Here is a 20,590-nt window from a genome sequence, read left to right as displayed (position 1 = left end):
AAAATATTAATTGTAACTTTATTACTATTAAGGTGCAACCACAATAGAAGGAATAAGGAATAAGAAATTTCAGCCTATCAGAAACTATGTATACCAATGTATTCGATTTCTGATAGGCTAAAATTTCAAAGGCGCGCCTTTACAGTCGTTACAGACAGTCGGTATTGTAACATCGATAAAAATGATAAAGTAGATATATTATCCACTGAAAATATCAGTAGCCATAGTTTTCTATGCGCACGTTTTAAAATATGTTTGACAACATAAGTTATTGTAACATCGATAAAAATGATAAAGTAGATATATTATCCACTGAAAATATCAGTAGCCATATAGTTTTCTATGCGCACGTTTTAAAATATGTTTGACAACATAAAAAAGAGGAGGAGGAGGGAGTTGTAATAAGGCATCGGGCAGCAGCAGAACACAAACGTATAATCAACGTTTTATTTATTATTTCAAAGTCACACATGCATACGGAATTATAATTCCACGTTCTCACAGTTCATTTATCTGTTTATTATTTCGTCGTATCTGTATATAGACTGTATATACAAGAAGAGCAACAGATATTGCATTAATAAAACGCCTACCATGCACATAAAACTAGCCGTTGTTGTAAGTTCTATATGTATAACATATGTGTGTCTGGGTTGTCAGAAAAGGTCTCGAAGATGTCTTTTTAGGGTGAAATGTTAAAGACATCTTAAAATAATTACTCTCTCTTTGAATTAATTATTGATTCAAAAAAGAACTCGCGTTGTCTGCGAATATTACGAGCACTGAAAAAAGATCAACTCTGCTGCTACAACAACCTTATTTACTTTGGTGATTGCTATAAAAATTATAAATATATATAACACGCGCTGTAAAAAATTTGGTCGTTAAAAATCGTACAAATTCAATATCAATTAAGATTTTACCGTAAAACATAAGCGAAGAAAATATCACGGAAATAGAGAAACACAATTTTTTAATATATTTAAATAAATTATAAACAAATGTGTTGCGATTCTCCTTTTGTCCACAATAAACACTCCATTTTTGTTCGATCGTACACATTCTAATCGGTCATTTTCCTTTGAAGCTCATTTTATATCGCCAAAATGCGACATCTTCAAGATAACGATCGTTTTTGTTGAAGAAAAATTTCAATTGTAATCGTATCAAAAATCCGTTCATTCACTATCGTATAATACGGCATTTTTCGACGTGAACCCATTTGCGTCTTCCGCAAGAAGACTAATTTCGTTAATTGTGAATCATCTCGGATGCGGGTACGTTTGAGACGCGGAAGCGAGGGCGGAAGTAGTTGAAACAGCAGCGTCGTTCTTTTCCGTGGACACGGACGGTACGTGCCGCTCTCTCGACATTTCCACGTTCTGTTCTTGCGCTGCGTTTATAGACGCGATTACGATGGAATACGGTGGAGGATTCTCGAATTTATCCTCGTTGGACGGATTGATGGTCGTTGACATCTGAGTGGGCCTCGATGTTCCCTGAACGGTCATCACGGACGCGTAAGACGGTGGTAAATCTGGAGAAGAATGCACCGCGTATGTCGACGATCCCGCCTGCAAAGTATAGTACGAACACGCGAAATGAATTTAGCTCCTTTCCTTTGGGGACGTATATACTTATATACGTTATATGCCGCATCTTGTAAAATTATACTTTGTCCGTATTACACGATTGATAGATTTCGACACTTGTTCAACTTATATCGCGAAAATTTACTCTTAAAATTTTTTGGAGTGGACTTTCACTTTAAAAAAAAAGAGTTGTTCAATTGCCAATCTTTAAGAGTACTGCAGGATTTCACTTTTTATTAGAGTGACAGTCACTCTGAGGCCGGAATCAGACTACGCATTGGAGAGATTATCGATTAAAGATTGAAAATTATGCAACCACATTTTATGATAGTAATTTGCATTGCGATTAATAATATGGCTGTTTTAGGTCCGTTTATTTAAAGATACTATTTAATCCAAATTTTGATGATTTAGTGCAAGTTGAGACGCAATTAAATTTAAGAAATGCCGCCTATAATAACACGTGCAAATAAAAAGAAGAGAATTGTTGCTCTTCTACTTTTAATTAAATCGTTAAAGAGGAAACTTATCAGAACAATAATCATCATATGGACAATTAAATCCGTATCTTTTAAAGAGGAACTGGAGAGGCATGCATCATAATCTTTTTAAGGAATTATTTTTAAAACCCCCTCCGCAACACTGCCGTCAGTTCTTTGCTTCTATAGAAAAAATATCAAATGTCCATCTTTGCTTTCTTCGCTTTGATTAGCCAAAATCCAATCTCCAATATGCAATCTCAATCTGCAATGCGTAGTCTCATTCCGGTCTAAGATTGAAATTTGGCCAATAATAGAAGCTAACATTCTTTTATTCTTCATTGGTCAAATTTCAATTTTCAATTTTTAATCTCAATCTTCAATGCATAGTCTGATTCCGGCCTTAAAGTGTCAGAGAGTATACATACGTAACGTATAAGACCAAGTTTCACAACTCATGGTTAACTCTTAATCGAGGTTCAACTTATTCTTTATCTCTTTCTAATTCTAGAATTGGAAAGAAATGAGAAATAAGTTGAACCTCGGTTAAGAGTTAACCGTGAGTTGTGAAATTGGACCTAAGTGTACCATAATCTTTTTTAAGGGGGAACACCAGGGTGACGAGTTCAAAAAATCGATTTTTTTTTGCATTTTTGTAATGCTTGGAGTCTTAAAAATATGTCCCTATAATATTATATTGAAATTCCTAACGGAGAACAATAGTAAATATGCCATCAGTCGCGCGCTATACCTGAAAACATTCAGCAGTCCCTTGATCTGCTTGTAAGCAGTTTTACCGGTATTTTTTTTATTGCTTGTATGCTTCAGTCGTGAAAACTTCATATGCACCCGGATTGGACGCACTTTGGTTCGTTACGAAATTTCATCGTTTTATATAAACTAATCGGTTGTAAAATTTTAAACGTGTTTATCTCGAAACCACGTCTTCGTAACTGGGCGCTCACATATCTTGACCAATTTTTATCCGAATGACTTGAATTTTGGACAGAATGTTTACAACGAAATTGTCTTCAGTTGCCGTACGAAATTTTCAATCGGATTATTAGTTTTTGAAAACAACAATTAAAAAGATAACGATTTTTTTTGTCGCAAAATCGTGACCTTTTTTTTAAAACAGCGCCATTTTGTCTAAAATTATTTTATCAAAAAATTCTCGTACGTGTAACTGAAACTACACTCATATATTACTTCAAAATAAAATTAAAAAAATTTATTTCAGAGCTCCCCCGTTCAGACGCAGCACGAGCGCCCGTGCACCCATGTTTTTTCAGACGAGGTGTATACATCAATGAGTACTGAAGCTACAAATATTAATATCATTCAATGAATTTTTTTTAATAATTTCGTAAATGTATGTACTTCGCATATATAAAAACAATAATTCATACAAGCTATCAGTTAAAAAAAAAATTCACAAAAAGAGTCTTTTTTTTTCGGCCGTCACCCTGTTCCCCCTCAAGAATAAGACCGCTGAAAGATACATTTAAAAATTCGAAATCGATCGCGCGGTGAAAAATAATAAATCAATACCTGTCTGCGATTGGCAGTAATGTCCGAAATAGTCCGAATCGCCGCTCTTTGTTGCTCGATCAGAATTCTCGCGTGAGTTCTTTTCACGGTGTAAACGGTATATCCGCAAACCAGGAAGAAAAGTAGTGTCAATATTACCAAAACAACCCACATGTGCTCCCATTGCAGTAATATCGAGGCTATCATCGCCGTCGTCACCCATGCGACCAGAATAGTAGCCAGCATGCGGCCGGAGCAATCCGCATCCTGAATAAGTCGCATTATAGATATATGTATAGCTTTCTCAAGTGGATTCACCCCGTCTAATTGTAAGACGAAACGCGTGCTTGAAGTACTGTCTAGTTTTACTCCCTCGATAGTAGCGATTCTGCTACTTTTCGTATCAATGATTAACGATAAGCGACTTAAACAAAGAGTCCAAGATCTCGATAGCGATCGGCGAACGCGAACGCTGATATAAGTCACCGCTGATTAGCAGCGTAAAATTATCGTATCAAATTGTAATCGATAATTGCCCCGAGCGAATATTAAATTATTCAGTAAGGCGGTATACATACCAACAGGATCAGAAAAAACATCTTGGATACGAGACAGTCGGAGAGGGAGATATCCTCCTCGCAGTAGTTATTAATCTACACGGCTTATCGCAAGCGTATACTACTTATTTACGATGACAAATAATCCCGGAGTTGATACACAAAGTGACATATGCTTTTCACATCTCATTCGTATCTTCTTGACGTGAACGTATTTTTAGAAAACTTGATTATTAAAGTAATATATAATATATATATATATATATATTAATAATCGGATCAATACGATCGGATTTTTGTGTACCGAACCTGTATTGATTTGTAAAGCATCATATCGTACCGTTTGAAGCAAGGTGCTCATATTGTTTTACAGCGCACTAACGTTGCGTAACAGATCGCAGCGATACCTGAACGTAAACGAAAGTATTTAGACTCGTATCACCCATCGTTTATCCAGACGCTTCTGTTCCGAGGGACGCTCGAATTTGTTCCGTTGGAGTAAAACATTCTAGTATAAGTAACAGATACAAGTCTCAGTGAGAAATCCAACTCAGTCCTCGATGCAACTTCCTGCAGGTTGCATAACGTATGCAAATTGCCGTTTGCGAGCGATAAGAAATACTGGAAAATTATTTTAACGATTAGGATGTAGAATAAATTGTGCGGCTAGAGTTCTATAACAGAGATTGGCCACAAGTGATTTTATCAAAATCTTCGTGAAATTAAGGTATATATTTATATTTCTTCCCTATACTGTCTTTATAACTTATACTATCTCATCTTCATAACTTAATCCTTATATAGAGTACATGGATCACTTCAGCACATTTCTTTTTTTCGAAAAACTAAAAGCATCAAGTATAATTAAGAGATACAGTATTTTTTTTAATACACAACCTTACAAATATTTTCTAAAGATGTTAAAGTATATAAGAAATCGCTTAATAATTTTTATACATTTGTTAAAGTGATATAAAAATTAAGCCGAAACATGAATGACTCATCGCTTACGTATGTAACAAGTCTAGAAAATTGTAGTGGGTACTAAAAGTTAATTAAGATAATAGAGTAAAATAGTGTAAGTTAAAGTGAGATAGTACAGGGAAAAATATAATATACTTTTCTCTGTCTCAGTTTTTCTATTGTACCGTTATAGGGTCTCTCGTCAATCGTGGCGAATGTTTGTTAGGTTCAGACAGTGAGATCGCGAACGAGATGTATACGTGTATCTGTCACTCGATCGCGTACCTTGTGTGTCGCAATGTCGCGATCAATATATTAAAAACTCGCGATTATCACTCTCGAATGCGATGTGACGATCGCCCGGTGCGTTGTACCGAGGAACGCTTGCGTTAGTTGCAATGAAACTATGCAACTCCAAGTAAAATTATTGCAACTTTGGTCACAATTTCAGCCAATGATGCAGCGTTAAAAACTGAAAAACAATAAGTTTCTACCTTTACGACGACTTAACGATAACTACACGATAAGCGAATGCAGACCTCCTCAATGCCGTTCAGCGCGGTTATCATCTAACAATGACGTGTACCATTTTAACGCAGATAACGAGACGATATGCATAAATAGTCTAAATTGTCTAAAGTATGAAAAATGTTACCCTCTGCGGTAGAACACAATAGATAGGTCGTATACGGAATATACATGTATAATAAATTAAATATATATATACGAATATATAAAATGAGAGACATAATCGTGATTACGTTTGTGATATATCAAAGATCGTGTCGATTTAAATTTATAGCAGCAGGTACAATGTAATTTTCGCCATTTGCTGTATATATTCTACATTGCGTTATATTTTACAATCCGAATGTCAGTCGCTGTTTCAGAGTTGTCCGTATTGGAAAAGACAATTCGCATACTATTATTTATGATAGATTGCGCGATATCAACGCAGTTTTCTCTTATCTTGTGTTCACAAGTACGATAATGCCCAAAAAGCCAGCTTGGAGTTTATAACTTTAAGAATGACAGAACGCGAACGAGAGATGTTGCTTTTATTCAACGCGTCATCCGTTCGACATTAAGTTTCTTTTGTTAAGAAAAAATACATCGAAATACTTTTCATATACAATGTGGATGTCCTAACAGATTAATCTACGAAATGTACAAAAAAAAATCCAACGCTCAGTTACATATCACAATTGTTAATCGTATTAAAAAAGAGATGCATATATAATGTCAATCAGGGTCCAAATAAATTATTGATACTCGATAAAGTTTATAACATTCGCCGGCGATCGCGTTAAAAATGATTATATTTTTATACTTGTGTATATAAAAAAAAAGTATAATAATAATAATGATAATGATGATGATGACGATGATGAAGATGACGATGACGATGATCATTTGGACCGCGATTAAGATCTTCCTTGTTTGTACCATTTTTTTTTCTCCGTTCTTCAGTCTGTTATTTTTATTATGCGTTTAACCACTTCCTAAATATAAAGCGACAAGATCTATGTCAATTTCGGGTCCGTTTGACATATATTAATGTGCCGCGAACGATGTCGCGCTAATTTCTTATTTCTAAGTGAAGACGGTGAAGATACTAATAGATAATAACTCTAAGCAAAATTGTTTACAAATTTTCTAGAACATGCCAAATGCACACGTCCTACCTTCATCGTTCAGAAAAAGTGGGCCACGACATCACGGTCGCGTTGAATCGCTCGACTAATTGGGAACGAATCATTTGAGCAATTATTATCGAGAGTCGTTTTCCTCGATTGTACAAAAATTCGTGGATGTGAATGTCGAATGGAAGGAACAGGATCGAATTATAATGGCATTCGATAGAAGATGATAGCCCCTTGTTTAGGGCAATAATCGCGGATTAAAACGTCCCATGTGAAGTATTATACCGGAGGGATTGTGTCGGACGAAATATAAGAAGGGCCTGTCGAGCTTCAATCTCGGTCTCTCCAAAGATCCCGAGAGCTGCCTCTCCTCTCTGTAGAATCCGTACAGAACTGTGCGCGATTGGTCTACGTAAGAATCGATATTATCCTCTTGCGGCAACGTGCCGTATCTCAATGTATCTTCCTCAGCAGCGTTTCCTCCGGAGTTATCGTCCTCCGTTCGTCGTTCAACGTTTCTCCTTAATGGACTCGCGGGATACGTTTCCACGTGATGCCGGCCGCTAAGAATATTCTCGTCGCCGCAGGTGCTGAATAAATTCATCTACGAAGAAAATTCATGATTACAAGCATCGTTATCGCGCCTCCATTAATAGGAGGTATCGAGCAGCAGACGGACATATGTACGTACCTGTAACACGTCGGCTAAGTGAAGACGATGACCTACGCCGTTGATACCCTTAAAATCGGCGTTACCCGAGAAGAGCTCATCAAGGCCCATCCTCTTCAAGGCGGCGGTCGCGTTGACAACGGATCTGTGACTGAATTTAGGCACCTGCAACTCGAGACCGTGCCTCGGTATGAGAACCTTGAGGAGCTTATTCCAGGCTCCGTCGCGGAACGCGCTTCTGACGAGGCGCTGCTCAAGACGGTCCAGAGTGTCACCGGGTGCAGTGTGACCCTGCTGACCCGGCAACACGAAGATCGTCGAAACCAATTTATCGCTGCCTCCGAGAGCGACCGCCGTAGCGTCGATGCTGGGCTCGTAGCCGGCTAAGACAGCAGATCGCCAAGTCGTAGCTGGGACCGGTACGAGTTTCCTTTGTCTGACAGCCGGCGAAACAGCGAAATACAGCTCGCCGTCCCTACCAACGGAACTTGTCAGACTGCTATTACAGTCGGTCTGGAACACGTTGGCGGAGAGCGCCGCTAAAGGTGATCTGAGCGGCACCGTGTTCGTCTTAACGAAGTCCTTGATTCTGCCGCCAGTCTGCTTTCTAACCAGCAGATTCGTTCTTCTGCGTACGAGATCGCTAATAGTGGCGAAGTTCACTTCGGTCACGAGGCCCTCGTAGAATTGCTGGGCCTGCTCCTTGTAGAAGGGCATGAGTTTCCTGACCTTCATCTTGTCAGCAAACAGCTCGCGGACGAAGGCAGCGTTCGCGATACCCTGGCCACGGGCCAAACCTACCGCGTCGGTTATGTTTTGGAAGACCAAATGTGGATTGAACGTGGCCACGTCGTCCAAGCCGAGTACCTCGTTCATCTGATCGGACGTCGGGCCGCGAGCACCCAGGAAGATCATCGCCAGTAAACTGGTCATACCGAACGGCGAGAGTGCCAGTGATCTCGCGGTGCTCAGACCCTTATTAGTGGCTACCCAGAAATTGAAGGCCAACTCGTTGCATAACTTGGCGAAGTTTACGATATCGGCGCTCGTGTGTCTTATGGTAGCGTCTAAGCCAATTGCACTCTGAGACGCGTCCAGCGGTAGGAAAGTCGAGGACGGATGTGGTTGTTCTTGCTGATGTACCGACGTTTCAGGTCCCGGAGAACGGATGTGGGTGTTGTCATTCGAGTTGAAAGGCGGTAACGACGACGATGCCTGGGCGTGATTGACTGGTTTCCTCTGCAGCGGCTTCGGCAATTTCGGCGGCTTCGGAAGCTTCGATACAGTCGGCGGAGTCTGTTGCGATATAAGCGTCCACTTGTCCTCCACATCGATCTTCGTGATGTCGGGCTTCTCCGATGGCTTATAATCAGGCCTCGACGTTTGACGGACTGGAACACTCGACGGTGACGTCGACGCTTGCAAACGTATCACGTCCGGCTTCGGCGTACTCTCGGAATGTTTCAAAGAGGCAGTCTTGCTCTCCGTATTATTCGAATGCTCGTCGTTCTGTATTGATGCGTTGGCCGTTGATGTAGTCTGCGTTACATTTTTGTCACTCTGACTTGACGTATTATTGACAAGATTATCAGGCCGGAAAGTATCTCCCTTACTTCCATTTGCATCATTCGTTGAGTCTTGCGTTATTTTGACTGAGCTATTGGTATGTCCTTGGACTGGTACAGAAGAAGATTCATTGTTCTTATTATGCTCTTTATCCTTGTTCTTGTCAGCTGTACTGGTAACGCGATTTGGCTTCTGCGGAAGTGCAGGATCGGTAGAATTTCTGTTTGTCAGGATAGCACCGTCAGACGTAACATTCGAGAGGGAGGTGTTCCTTGTGACGTCACTGTATGCTTGTGAACTCGACTCCGAGATAGAATCATTAATAGAATGAATCACTACAGTATCCTTCGTTATTGACGAAACATTTGCGAAGGAACCGTTCTTCTCGTTTAACGCCTCTATTTTCGAACTGCTTCCCGCGTGTTCTGAAGTTTTGGTACCATTCGCGACTTTTACGGATAACTGATTAGATAGTTCGGGGCTCAAGTCTGTCCTCTGCACAATTGGTGCTTCCGTCGTTTTTACCTTCTCTTTGCTTTCCGTTTTCTTCTGGTTGTTATTTGTATTAACGTTTATCGTTGTTGTCGTCGTCGTCTGTTCAGGTGTTACGCTAACGATTCCCACGGTTGTTGCGTTCTGCTTAATAGTATCCTTTGATTGACCATTGACATTTGTGAATTGATTTACTGGCGATGATAAAGTTGCTTTCGTGGAATCGTCTATTCTCTCGTTACTACTTGATAAATTAGTCGGTTCTAAAGTATCGTTCGACTCTTTGGTCTGCGTTAAAGTACCGTAAATTAATGTACCGTTTCGAACTGGATCCGTTAATGCCTCTTGCGTCGATTGCGTAACGTTTCTTTCCGTTTCGTGTAATTTAGTGACGTTTTTGATTTTTTCTTCCTCGATGGTCGATAAGTTCGGCGCGTTCGTCGTTGGAAATCCGGCGATAAGGCCACTCGCAATGTCACCAGCTATTTCCACGACGAAATTCGATATATTATCGGGTAAATCGATCGGCTTTATTGCGGAAGTACTGGACGGTAGTGGCGCGATACTTATTACTTTGTCGATGGCAGACACTGGATCGCTCAAGTTCAAATTCGCGAGAGTGCTGCTGAAACTTTCGACTGTCGTAGACTTATTCAAAGATAGACTTGTGTCGATCGACGCGGTTGTTGGTTGAGTTTTGGTTGCATCAGACGTTACCGTTTTACTATCAGATGAATCCAAGTATGAAGTAGTCGAGGTCTTTTCTAATGCGATTCTCTCGGTGATACCTTGAAGAGTCGCGGGACTTATAGTCTGACTTGCCGGCAAAGAAGCGGCTGTAGCGTGTGTCTTGTCGAGCTGCACGAACGAAGACGCTGTTGATCCCGAAATCTGGATTTGAGTCGATTTAAGTCCAGAAGGCGTTGTAGCTAAATTATTGCTTGTTACTCTATTATTCGTCGTTCCGACTTTAGTCGAAGCTGTCGTCGCTTTAATTCGAGAGTTCTCGGAAATGCTGCTCGTGCTTGGTTCCCTGTCCACCGTGCTGACGGGCCGATAAGTGACGGAATAATCGACGAACTTGGTAGTGGTGTCTCGCGACGGAATTTCGGTAGCGAAGGTCTCGTAGGTTTGCGTATTAATAACAGGTCTGACATTCTTTTCGTTCGTCTCGGACACGTTGCGCCTCTGCTCGTAATTAATATTCAAGATCGGTATCACCGGCGTCTCGTTCGATGGGGACGAGAGGGGCAAGACTGGTGGTTTCACTTCCGAAACTTGATTTATTACACTTGAGAAGGCATCGATTAACTGCGTGGGTAACGGTTCTATCGACGCCGAGGATTGAATCTCGGTCGGTAGAGGATTAAAATAATTCTCTCCGTAAGTCGATGTAACCGGGCTCGATGAGTCTTTCGTAACCGTTGCGAAGCTTTCGGTGAGATAATGATGCAACGACGTCGAGACGGTCGGGGCCTTGATTCGCGTAACGGAAGCGAGCGTAGACGGTGAATGCGGCGCGTTAGATGCCGCCTCGGGTTTCGAAGACGCGTGGGAAATCGGCACTAAGGTAGCGAGGGTATGGGTCTGTGGGCTTATTATGTCATTGTATGTCCCGTTCGTTTGAGATCCTTTCGTAACGCTCGATGCGAACGAAGAATCGTCGGATACCTTCGTATTGTTCCTGCTCTGTATAAGAACGTAAGTTGCGTTCGGGGGAGAGATCTCGTCGGTCGTCAGCTCGCTGGACCCACCGTGCTGCGTTACGGTCTGCTGCTTCGTGGAGGAGAAATGCGTCGATGCTACTGGCGTGGTCATCGAGTAGATCGCCGAGGTTTCTATCTCTTGATAGATTTTGTTATTGGTAGTCGTCTGCTTCGTGATACTTACGGGATACATATCTAAGCTCGTTAGCTGCGGGAACGTTGTTTCTTCAGGCACCTCCGTCAGAGCTAATTCGACATACTGTTCCGTTGAACTCTCCTCGGTCTGAGCAGACAGCTGAACGGTGGAACTCGCGGCTGTAGACGGATCAGTCTGACTTTCCTTAATTCCAGCACTCTCGACCGGAATCACGCTGACTATTTGGAAGACGGGACTTTCGGTAACGGCGGATTGCAACGTGGACAGCTTTAGTTCCGTTAGAGTAATAACTGGAACTGGTATCATCGGTTTCTCGGTAGCCGGCGTTTGCTGCGAGTAATGAGGTTTTCCCTGTACGTTATTAGTAAAACCAGCGTACGCGTTCGTCTGAACGTCAAACGTCGCTGGTTTTTTCGTCGGGTGTTTCGACGCCGATTCAGTTTCTACCTTCTCTGTTGTCAATTTATGCGACAGTTGACTGGAATCGCTGTTCGGGGAGATCGAGTCTGCCTCGCCAGATAGAATTGAAGGCAGAATATTGCTCCATTCAACGTTGGCGTGTTCCGGAATCTTCGGTATCGAACCCGTTAAAGTCGGTGGCTTATCCAGTGCGCTCTTTAACACGTTCTGTACCTTTTGTACTACATCCATGACCTAAAATGCGACGTGGAATGTGTTAAATCCGTAAAAGAAGAGGTGTGACTATTCCGTTAGCTCCTACCGCTCGTTTTCATTTGCTTCATTTCTATATATCTAAATATAATCTAACATTTTTAGAAATCTCAATACTGAGTTGTCGAAAATAGTTTGCGCGAAAAATTTAACCCGACCTTAAAATAAAAATCTGTAACATGATTACTGAAATAAATAGATTTGAAGCCTAAAGATTCATTGAAAAAAAAGTGCAAAGTATCGATAATGCGATGCTTAAAGTTAGTTGTTTCAAAGAGTTAGTTAAAATTATTTAAAAACTATTTCATTTGATTGCGATGAAAGCGAAAAAGTTCTTCTAAACGCAGTCTAGTGCGAGAATAAAAAACAGATCTTATATGATTATTAAACAAGAGACAAAGGACACGAAACAAGTGAACCGACCTTTTTACCGCCCGTCAGGACATCATCGGCTTTTTGAGGCTCCTGCCTGTCCATCGCGATGTGATCCGTCCCACCTGACGCGATAAGACCTTGAATTTCCTGAGCGGTCATCTGCCGCGTAATCATATCGCCCTTGTCGTCGTAGGTATAAAACTGAAACTTGTCGGGCCGCAAAAGTCCGGCCGGAGAAGCGACCAGTTTGTGGCTGGACTGCGTCTCGTTTTTGCCGTACGGAGGATGAAGCGCGCGTCCATCGTACTGCTGACGGATAATTGTTGAAGTGGCCGTACTGCAAAACGTACGAAGGTAATACGCCCAGAATATTATTGTATCGCCACTTTTCGGTGTTATTAAATCTTAATCTAAGGATTTATACGTAAATTGAACGCGACGCGTTCAATATCGAGAGGTCGATGTAATATAATAAACGTGCGAGGCAGTGCATCTATTCGTTCATTTCTCACGTTGGACATTCCCTCGTTTGCTTTTCAGCGAGTTTGTTTTCTTGAATTCAAGTGATCCCCCGATAGTTCCAGAAGAGCGAGTTGCGAAAACGAGGGTGTGTATATCAACGAGAAATCTACACCGAACTGATAAGAACGAACGAAGGTTCGATGCGAGCGCGCAATTTTCCTAATTAGCTCGCTCGTTAAGATCAGCGGACCGTCTGGCATCACGGGAACTAAACCACGGTCTCTAATAATAAGAGCCGACTGTGTTTTTCCATTCGTCCTCTCTTCCGCATTCTCCATCCTGTCTTTCCCAGACGGGGCGCGATTTTTATCGGAATCTACTGTTCGTATTATCTCATCTTTAACTCGTCCGCGTTAATGGAATCGTGTTGATTACGTTGATTCGCATTGTTTCGCTGGTGCGCATTGTTCTAAATCCGCATTTACCGTACAAATTTACATGTTTTACGTACATACGTGCACGCGTGCGACGCGCAACTTAAGCAAAATACTGACCTACGATCAAACGTGTCCGCAGACACGTGCGAATGTTCGTCGTGAGCCGGTAAAGCCACACCTAACTGCAAGCTCGTCCAAGACACGATTAATGCCGGCAGTAGCCAGCGCAATCGTTGCGACATGATAACTCTTGATTCTCTGAAAACGGAAACATAATCCGAGATATTGAGAAGCGGCAGTTGCATTCCTGTACAAAGTTCTTGTTTTTTTTTTTTTTTTAAAGCACCCTCGAGATCAAAGTTTTTTTTTTAGAATAAAAGGGTAATCGAAAAATAATTTCCAGTCAACACTAATTAAAAGTAATATAACATTAATGCGTTTATGTATAATTTAACACACGCACATGGCGTTGCATAACAGTTCATCGTTGAGTGCAAAATTATAACATGGCGTTATGTTATTTTTAGGTGACGTCGACTGGATAAATGATGGAGAATTTAAAAAGGTGAATCTAAAGGGAATAAAATGTTTTACCGCGCGTTACCAAGATCCGTGCACGAGCTAGCCAAATAACGCGACACGATAGAACAACGTGAGAATAAAAAGAGCCGTGAGGGAAGGAAAGAGAGATAGGTCACCGAACCTTCCAATTTTTTTGCTGGTTGTTGTTACATATCGGTAACCGGTTTTACGTCGCCCAGTTACCTCCCAGTTCTTCGCACCGATTCCAATGCCTAAATCCGAGGGTTGATCTCACAATTAACACGTTTTGGATCGATCTCCGTATCTCGATAAGATAATCGCGAGCATTTATAGATCCGGCGCGTCTAACTTCCTCTCTTTTCCTTCTTCCCACGTATACTCTCGTATTCTCGAATCGTCCGAAAGACGCGCAAAAGTCGACAGGTTGTCACGCAATTCCTTAAGTCGCACTCACACTTTGCGAACGAAGGTAGACTCCCTGGAAAAGTCATTTAATCCCGTCGAGAGGATTCTCGTCAATGACTCCACCGGTGCGACAACTCGATGATTAGCTGCTGCTGCTGCTGCTGCTGCTCGACACCACAGACGTGTGACAGTCAGCGAACTCGCGATAAAAAGGGAAAAACGTCGGACGTTCGGCGAGTATCTATGGCGATCCCTCGGTGCAGCTCGATTCCCTCGCGCGAGAACGCTAACTATAGTCGCGATCCCTTTTCCCCTTTTCTGCTCCTTCGCGTCTGCCTTCTCCGTCTCACTCTCCTCTCGCTCCCTTCTTCCCTTCTTCGTTAAGGGATCAAGGACGTTTAGCAGTTGAGACTATTTTGCGGTCGACCTTGCTGTCCGACACGCCGGTGTAGCGACCTCGGCGATGATTACGGAGCGCGTTCCGCGAAACTCCTCCCTTTTCTTATCCGCAGGGCCCTTTCTCGCGCGCGCCTATATGTACTTCGCTCCCTCTCGTGTATCCGCTCCGCTTCGCTCGCGCCACTTGACACGACTCCGGGGCGGTCACTCTTCCTCTACGCCGTTCGTCCGCGCTCCGCTTCTTCTGCCGTCTTGTACCCTGGATAAACACGTACTGCAAGGTAGGATCCTTGGCTGGTACCAGCGCAGCGGAACAAGAAGCAGAGGAGATAAGGAGGAGGGGAAGACCGCACTCCTCCAGGGTATAAGACAGAGAAAGGACTCTCTCTCTCTCTCTCTCTCTCTCTCTCTTTCGCCTCTCTCGCGAGAGAGAGACGTCGCTGTTGCGTCGGATGGACGGAGCGGATTACGCGGAAACAGTAGGTGACCGCCGCGCGCGGTGCACTCCTTTTCTATTGAGAGATCTATACGATTCCGATGGGTATCGATTAGAATCGCGTAGAATTTTATCACGTGATTGAAGCTTGTCTCCTTTCGCCTCCGCCTCTCCCACCTCGAGTTTCGTCATTCAACGTCTCAGCTGCTACGAATCTCATCAACGGGGCGGGGGGAGGAGGAAGAGGAGGCCTGCAAATTTTTCCTCAAACGACAAAAAACGTATATGCGCGCGTGAGCCAGGCCGACGACGATTCACGTTGATTAACGGTACATCGACCGAATGAGCTGTCGTATGTGACGTATGAAATCGCGAAAGAACCAACGCGATGACGGATCGCGAAAACGAGGGATTTTTCGGGACGATCTCTCTAGGAGTTTGGGATTTGCGATCGACGCTGATGGTTTATCCCGAATTCCCGACATCGAGCAGCGTGAAACGCCGCGAGCGCGAGCGTATCCTTCACAATCGAGCCGCGTGCGACTCATTCTTTACGCAACTCATTCATAAGCGAATCAATCGCCGCGCGGCGCGGCGCGGCGCGGCGGCTCGGTCGGAATAAATTTCGGACATGTCCCCTCCGACTCTCATCGTCCTCGAGCGAACGGGAAGAGCTCGTTACGGCATTGACAATCGCATGCGGAAACAAAACGATTTTGCTCCAAGTATCCAAAAATTCCTGATTATATATTATATAGATACAGATTTGAAAATAATTTTGTTGGATTGTCAAATAATGTATCGCGCCCGAAAATCGTTCGCTGAAATATTCAAACTTCTTACGGTTCATCCGGTTCATCGTGTTTTTCAGATTCCTGCACGTAATTAATTTGACGATTCAGAACTATTTTTCGACATACATCTAGCAAAATTTTTTAACAACAAGGATAAATTTGCCGAGATATCGGAAGATTTAGCTGGATGTAACAGAGGATAATAATTATGTAGGACGCTCAAATTAACTACGGTTGCTAGAATGTTGAAGCAGTTACGGTATCGCTCATCATGCTTGAGATCTCGGTAATTACGTTAATGATCGAACAAAAATGATTTTCAAATCCGGCTGGAACTTTTAGATAACTCAGCAAAATTCGTTCTTCGAGGAATTCGCGCGTAGAGGAAGAATTACACGCGGCGCGACCTGCTCTCGCGTCAGGTCAGAGCGGAGCGAGTCGCGCGAAACCGCGAAAAACGATAGACGTAAGTTTGACAGCGATCGCGCTGTCGGGGAGACGGACGGGCTCGCGAGAGAAACCCGTTTTCTCGCTTCTTCGCGCGACTACGTCTGGCTGCTTGAAGTTTTCTGTGAACGTCGAACATGCGCGGGTTAATAAACAGCCGTCCCACTTGCACGACTGTCCATCCGTAACCCACTGTTTACCAAGACAACGGTACCGCCGCGCCAGGCCGCGCCGGATTAAGGTTTATCCAACGGTTTACCTATCGACAAATTTAACGTCGGTCGGGGGGAGGGGGGAGGGGGGAGGTAGGGTTCCCCCCCGTGCCCCCCCCCCCCCCCCCTCTCTCTCTCTTCACGCGCGATGATTACGATCCGATTCGCAGGTGGGCCGATATATCGGTCTCGTCCTGAAATTACACTTCCGTTCACCAGCAAGAGGCCCCCTCGTGATTCTTTCCAACGACGTTCGGTTCCCCTCGCGATTCCGACAGCGGGGAACGTGGCTCCCCTCGGCGCGTACGCGAGCGCGATAACGATCGAGTAGAAAGAAGAGAGAGAGAGAGAGAGAGAGAGAGAGAGCAAGAAGAAATGTGCAAGTTCGCCGGTGCACCTACGAGAAATTCTCAGGTGCGTGAGAGATTCTCCACAGCGGTACGGCAGAGAGGTGTCACGCTCGGCTGAGCTAACACGACATTCCAGATTACGTATATAAGCCTGGCGGAATCGTTGCTCCGAAGGGAGCATCGTCCTGAGACGGCTGGCGTAATATCGCCGTCTTTCCCGAACACGGCGAATTATAATCGGACGTTATAACAGGAATGCGTGTGAATGATCGATGCGTAGACGGGGTAGACTCTTCAACGTTTATACGTGCGATCGTATAACGACGCGAGTCGTATTTCGGCTCTCGCGCGCGAGAGCGCTTATATCTATTATCGGTTCTTCAGGAGCGTCTTAAATGTACGATCATGCAATGTTATAAGTAAATTAGAGAATCGTATCTTTTTTTTTTTTTTTTAACTTAAGGTAGTGTGTTAAAATAAGAACGGCATAGATCCGCTCTCTGTACTGCTGTTCTTATTGGTCACGATATTGCGCGGTATCTTCTCGGCCGCGTTTCACGGAGGAGGAGGTTGCGAGAGGACGAATCTCTGGACGGACAGATCGAGGCTCATCGCGCGAACTACGAAGCGATCATATTACCGCCCGACCGGTGTCGAGCGCGTGAAAACTCGAGAAATATATTCCCCCGGTGTGTATATACCGGAATGTACCACTTTTCGACACATAACAGTAGTGAGTAGTATATGCGCGGCACACGGTGTAGTCGAGACACGTCGGGGTCTCTCTCTTTCTCATATAGAAATATACGGCGAGAGACATAACGGTCCTCTCTTCGCCACCTTTTGTGTCCGGTCGTGTTACGAATATACTCCTATACACACGTACTTACGTGTCGCGTGTACGACTGGCGCGCGCCGTCGGCATCGCCTCCGAAATCTGATTTAGTTACGCGCGCGGGATACAAAAGAGGAGAAGGAAAAAAAAAAAAAGAAAAGAAAGAACGCGCGCGACGCGGCGGGGTGTCGAGAGTCTCTCTCTATCGCGCGCATATCGTGAATTCGACACACGCGTGTCGGCCGTTTGCACGCAGTTCGCACGCCGTTCGCATGGCACGTCCTCGGAGCGAACTACGAGTCACGAGCCGACCGAGATCATCCGGAATACCAGGCAACGAGGCCATCCTGTAAGGATAAACCGAGTCCCGGTTCGCGCCGCGCGGTCGGGGAGGAGAAGCCGAGACATTTCGGTCTCTTCGTTCCCCATTCATCTCCGGCCTCGTGTATACGCGGCGCGATCCTCGTAGCCAATGATAATCAAGTGGCGCGCGATGAGCGATAAAAAAGAGGAGATCGCGAATTCCTTGCAGCACTTAGGGCGCGAACTCCGATTAACTTAATCGGCGATTAATAATCCAGCGCCGCGATAGAATTAATAGCACGGAACGCTCGAGAAAGAATATATATATATATATCTTCGACTATATGCAGTTGCTTGCCCCTAATTTCATCCTTTTTCCATATATACACGTCGCGAGGAGTAAAAAATTAATAATAATATTCTATCCACCTGTGCTACTTTTAACAGAATGACAGGTATTACGTGATAAGTTGATCGCCGCCGATTAAATTAATCGGGACTTGATCGTAATTACCCTAAGAGCAACTTCAGCTAAACTTTGATTAACTAGATCGGCGATTAAACGGAATTGGAGTCAATCTTAACAGCTACAGAAGCGTGACGCATCACGTCAAGCATGACGATGGAAAACGATGACAAAAAGGCAGACGAAATAGAAACGTTGCGAGAAATCCAATTTGTCACCGGAAGCAGATACGAAGGAACGTGGAATGCGATTGACAAGACAGGCATCGGCAGATACATCACGCCTTACAGTTAATCAATTTGCGCTTTTTCAAGGCCGAACGCGTGATTCTCAGATACACACGGAAAGAATGATTTTGCTGGAGTATCTATACATTTAGATAAATGACAATCTAAAAATAATTTTGTCGGGTCATCAAAATATAATTGAGAAACTCAAATATATAATGAGTGTATTACAAAAAAAAATTTTGACATTCTAGCAATCAGTTCGAGTTGTATATAATTATTTTATGTAGTCCAACATAATTTATTTTCAGATCTGTATCTATATAGTTGAATACTTATAGGATACTTCAGCAAAACCGTTCTTTCTGTGTGGGATCGTTATATCGCACCAAACTATAGCACTGATTGTTTGTACTCTTGTTTGTTGCCAGAAGTCGTGTTAGAGGGAGAATTCCGAGACGGTATGCTTCACGGTCATGGAAGTATGTATTGGCCACGTGGACAAAGAATGGACGGTATTTGGAATCGCGGAAAAATGGTGCAAAGACGCTATACGTTTGCAGACGGTTTATCGTATCGAGAAAACGATTGGGATTATTGCGTATATCCCGATAGGCGGTTAGCATCAGGTTCTTATAAAATAGCACCTGAGCGAGAATTCATCTCGCTTCGGTATTCATGAATAGTAAAAATATTGCATCAGATTTTATAACTGCATGGTGAACGGACTGAGACCAGCCGGAGAGGTACTGAAAACCAACGACCAACCTACTAAGATTATTCCTCCATACTGCTACGACACCGGTGCTGGAATGTTCGATCCAGATAATAATTGCATAACATCGTATCGCAATTGTAAAAAAGTAAAGATATATCACTTGACAGTGATAAAGATGTAAACAATGCATATGCATTTATTCTCGTGAAGGATAAGACGTAGGTTTGATTTAATATATTACAAAGATAGTCAAGATTCCAACGGCGACAGAAAGTGTATGGATAAAAGAAAACTGCCGGAAAGGCTGGTCAGAGCCGATTGGCTATCAGGAATGGTTACACGAATATTGGCAATCGGGAGCGGCGGATTTTTCAAGACATGTCTCGCCAAATGATGAAGCGGGAATTTGGTGGCAAAGGTAATCAAACACAAATATTGTCGGCTCTTTACCCCCTTTTTATTTATTTTGTTTAAATACAAATATTTTTAAGTATAACAATTTAAAATAACATGATACAATAAAATATTTAATGGAATATTATAGTTAATACTTGTTTTAATTACACTGTTTAAGACTGACAGAATTTGCCAGACACTCACCCGCTGACATGATGAATAAAAGTCGACTCGATTATATTTAATACAACCATCAAAAAGTTATAGAAAAAATATAGAATTAAAGATCGAAGCAATTAAAAATTAATACAATAATATTGATTACCTTATCTGTCATAACAAAGATAATCCAATTTTTAATTATAATATGTATTACAATATTGTGACATGGAATTTTTATTATTGGACACGTTACTTCTCTTTCTTTTATAATTGACAAAATTAATTATACTTACCAACATTGACAGAAACTTCCATAGAATTAAGAATATTGTTGTAACTTAATCGAGAATGTATGCAATAAAATTTAACTTATAATACCTTATATATTTTATATAACATTGAAAATCACCCGATCGGAGTCGAAACGTTTGTTTTAGATGATTATTTGAATTAAAATTGTTCGTTAAATTACTTGCTCTCTTCATATTTATACTGTTTTACATATATATATATGTATACCTGTTCTATGAAATTGTATATGTCACTTTAACTTATTGTATTAAAATAAAAATAATTATATATATATATATATATAA

At 42.5% G+C, this 20,590-nt stretch overlaps 3 protein-coding genes across 3 annotated transcripts; 1 reads left to right on the top strand and 2 right to left on the bottom strand.

Moving 5' to 3' along the window:
* Positions 1 to 961: 961 nt before the first annotated feature.
* LOC108778388 (uncharacterized) lies at positions 962 to 4,593 on the bottom strand. Its single transcript, XM_018545560.1, has 3 exons — positions 4,180 to 4,593; positions 3,623 to 3,868; positions 962 to 1,574 (listed from the first exon to the last, which is right to left on the bottom strand). Exons 1-3 carry the CDS (start codon positions 4,198 to 4,200, stop codon positions 1,263 to 1,265), a joined length of 579 nt encoding a protein of 192 aa, XP_018401062.1. The 5' UTR covers positions 4,201 to 4,593; the 3' UTR covers positions 962 to 1,262.
* A 1,902-nt stretch (positions 4,594 to 6,495) lies between these two features.
* On the bottom strand, positions 6,496 to 18,155 carry LOC108778289 (mucin-5AC). Its single transcript, XM_018545418.1, has 5 exons — positions 17,986 to 18,155; positions 13,419 to 13,559; positions 12,451 to 12,739; positions 7,456 to 12,009; positions 6,496 to 7,368 (listed from the first exon to the last, which is right to left on the bottom strand). Exons 1-5 carry the CDS (start codon positions 18,153 to 18,155, stop codon positions 7,003 to 7,005), a joined length of 5,520 nt encoding a protein of 1,839 aa, XP_018400920.1. The 3' UTR covers positions 6,496 to 7,002.
* Positions 18,156 to 18,591: 436 nt separating this feature from the next.
* On the top strand, positions 18,592 to 20,120 carry LOC108778435 (MORN repeat-containing protein 5). The gene is made up of 5 exons (XM_018545612.1): positions 18,592 to 18,780; positions 19,150 to 19,336; positions 19,422 to 19,581; positions 19,682 to 19,854; positions 20,011 to 20,120. Exons 1-5 carry the CDS (start codon positions 18,642 to 18,644, stop codon positions 20,075 to 20,077), a joined length of 726 nt encoding a protein of 241 aa, XP_018401114.1. The 5' UTR covers positions 18,592 to 18,641; the 3' UTR covers positions 20,078 to 20,120.
* Positions 20,121 to 20,590: the final 470 nt, after the last annotated feature.

Source organism: Cyphomyrmex costatus, unplaced genomic scaffold (genome assembly GCF_001594065.2).
Source record: "Cyphomyrmex costatus isolate MS0001 unplaced genomic scaffold, Ccosl1.0 scaffold5, whole genome shotgun sequence".
Lineage (NCBI taxonomy): Eukaryota > Metazoa > Arthropoda > Insecta > Hymenoptera > Formicidae > Cyphomyrmex > Cyphomyrmex costatus.
Note: the sequence above shows the minus strand (reverse complement) of the source record. Positions and strands in the feature narration are given on the sequence as shown.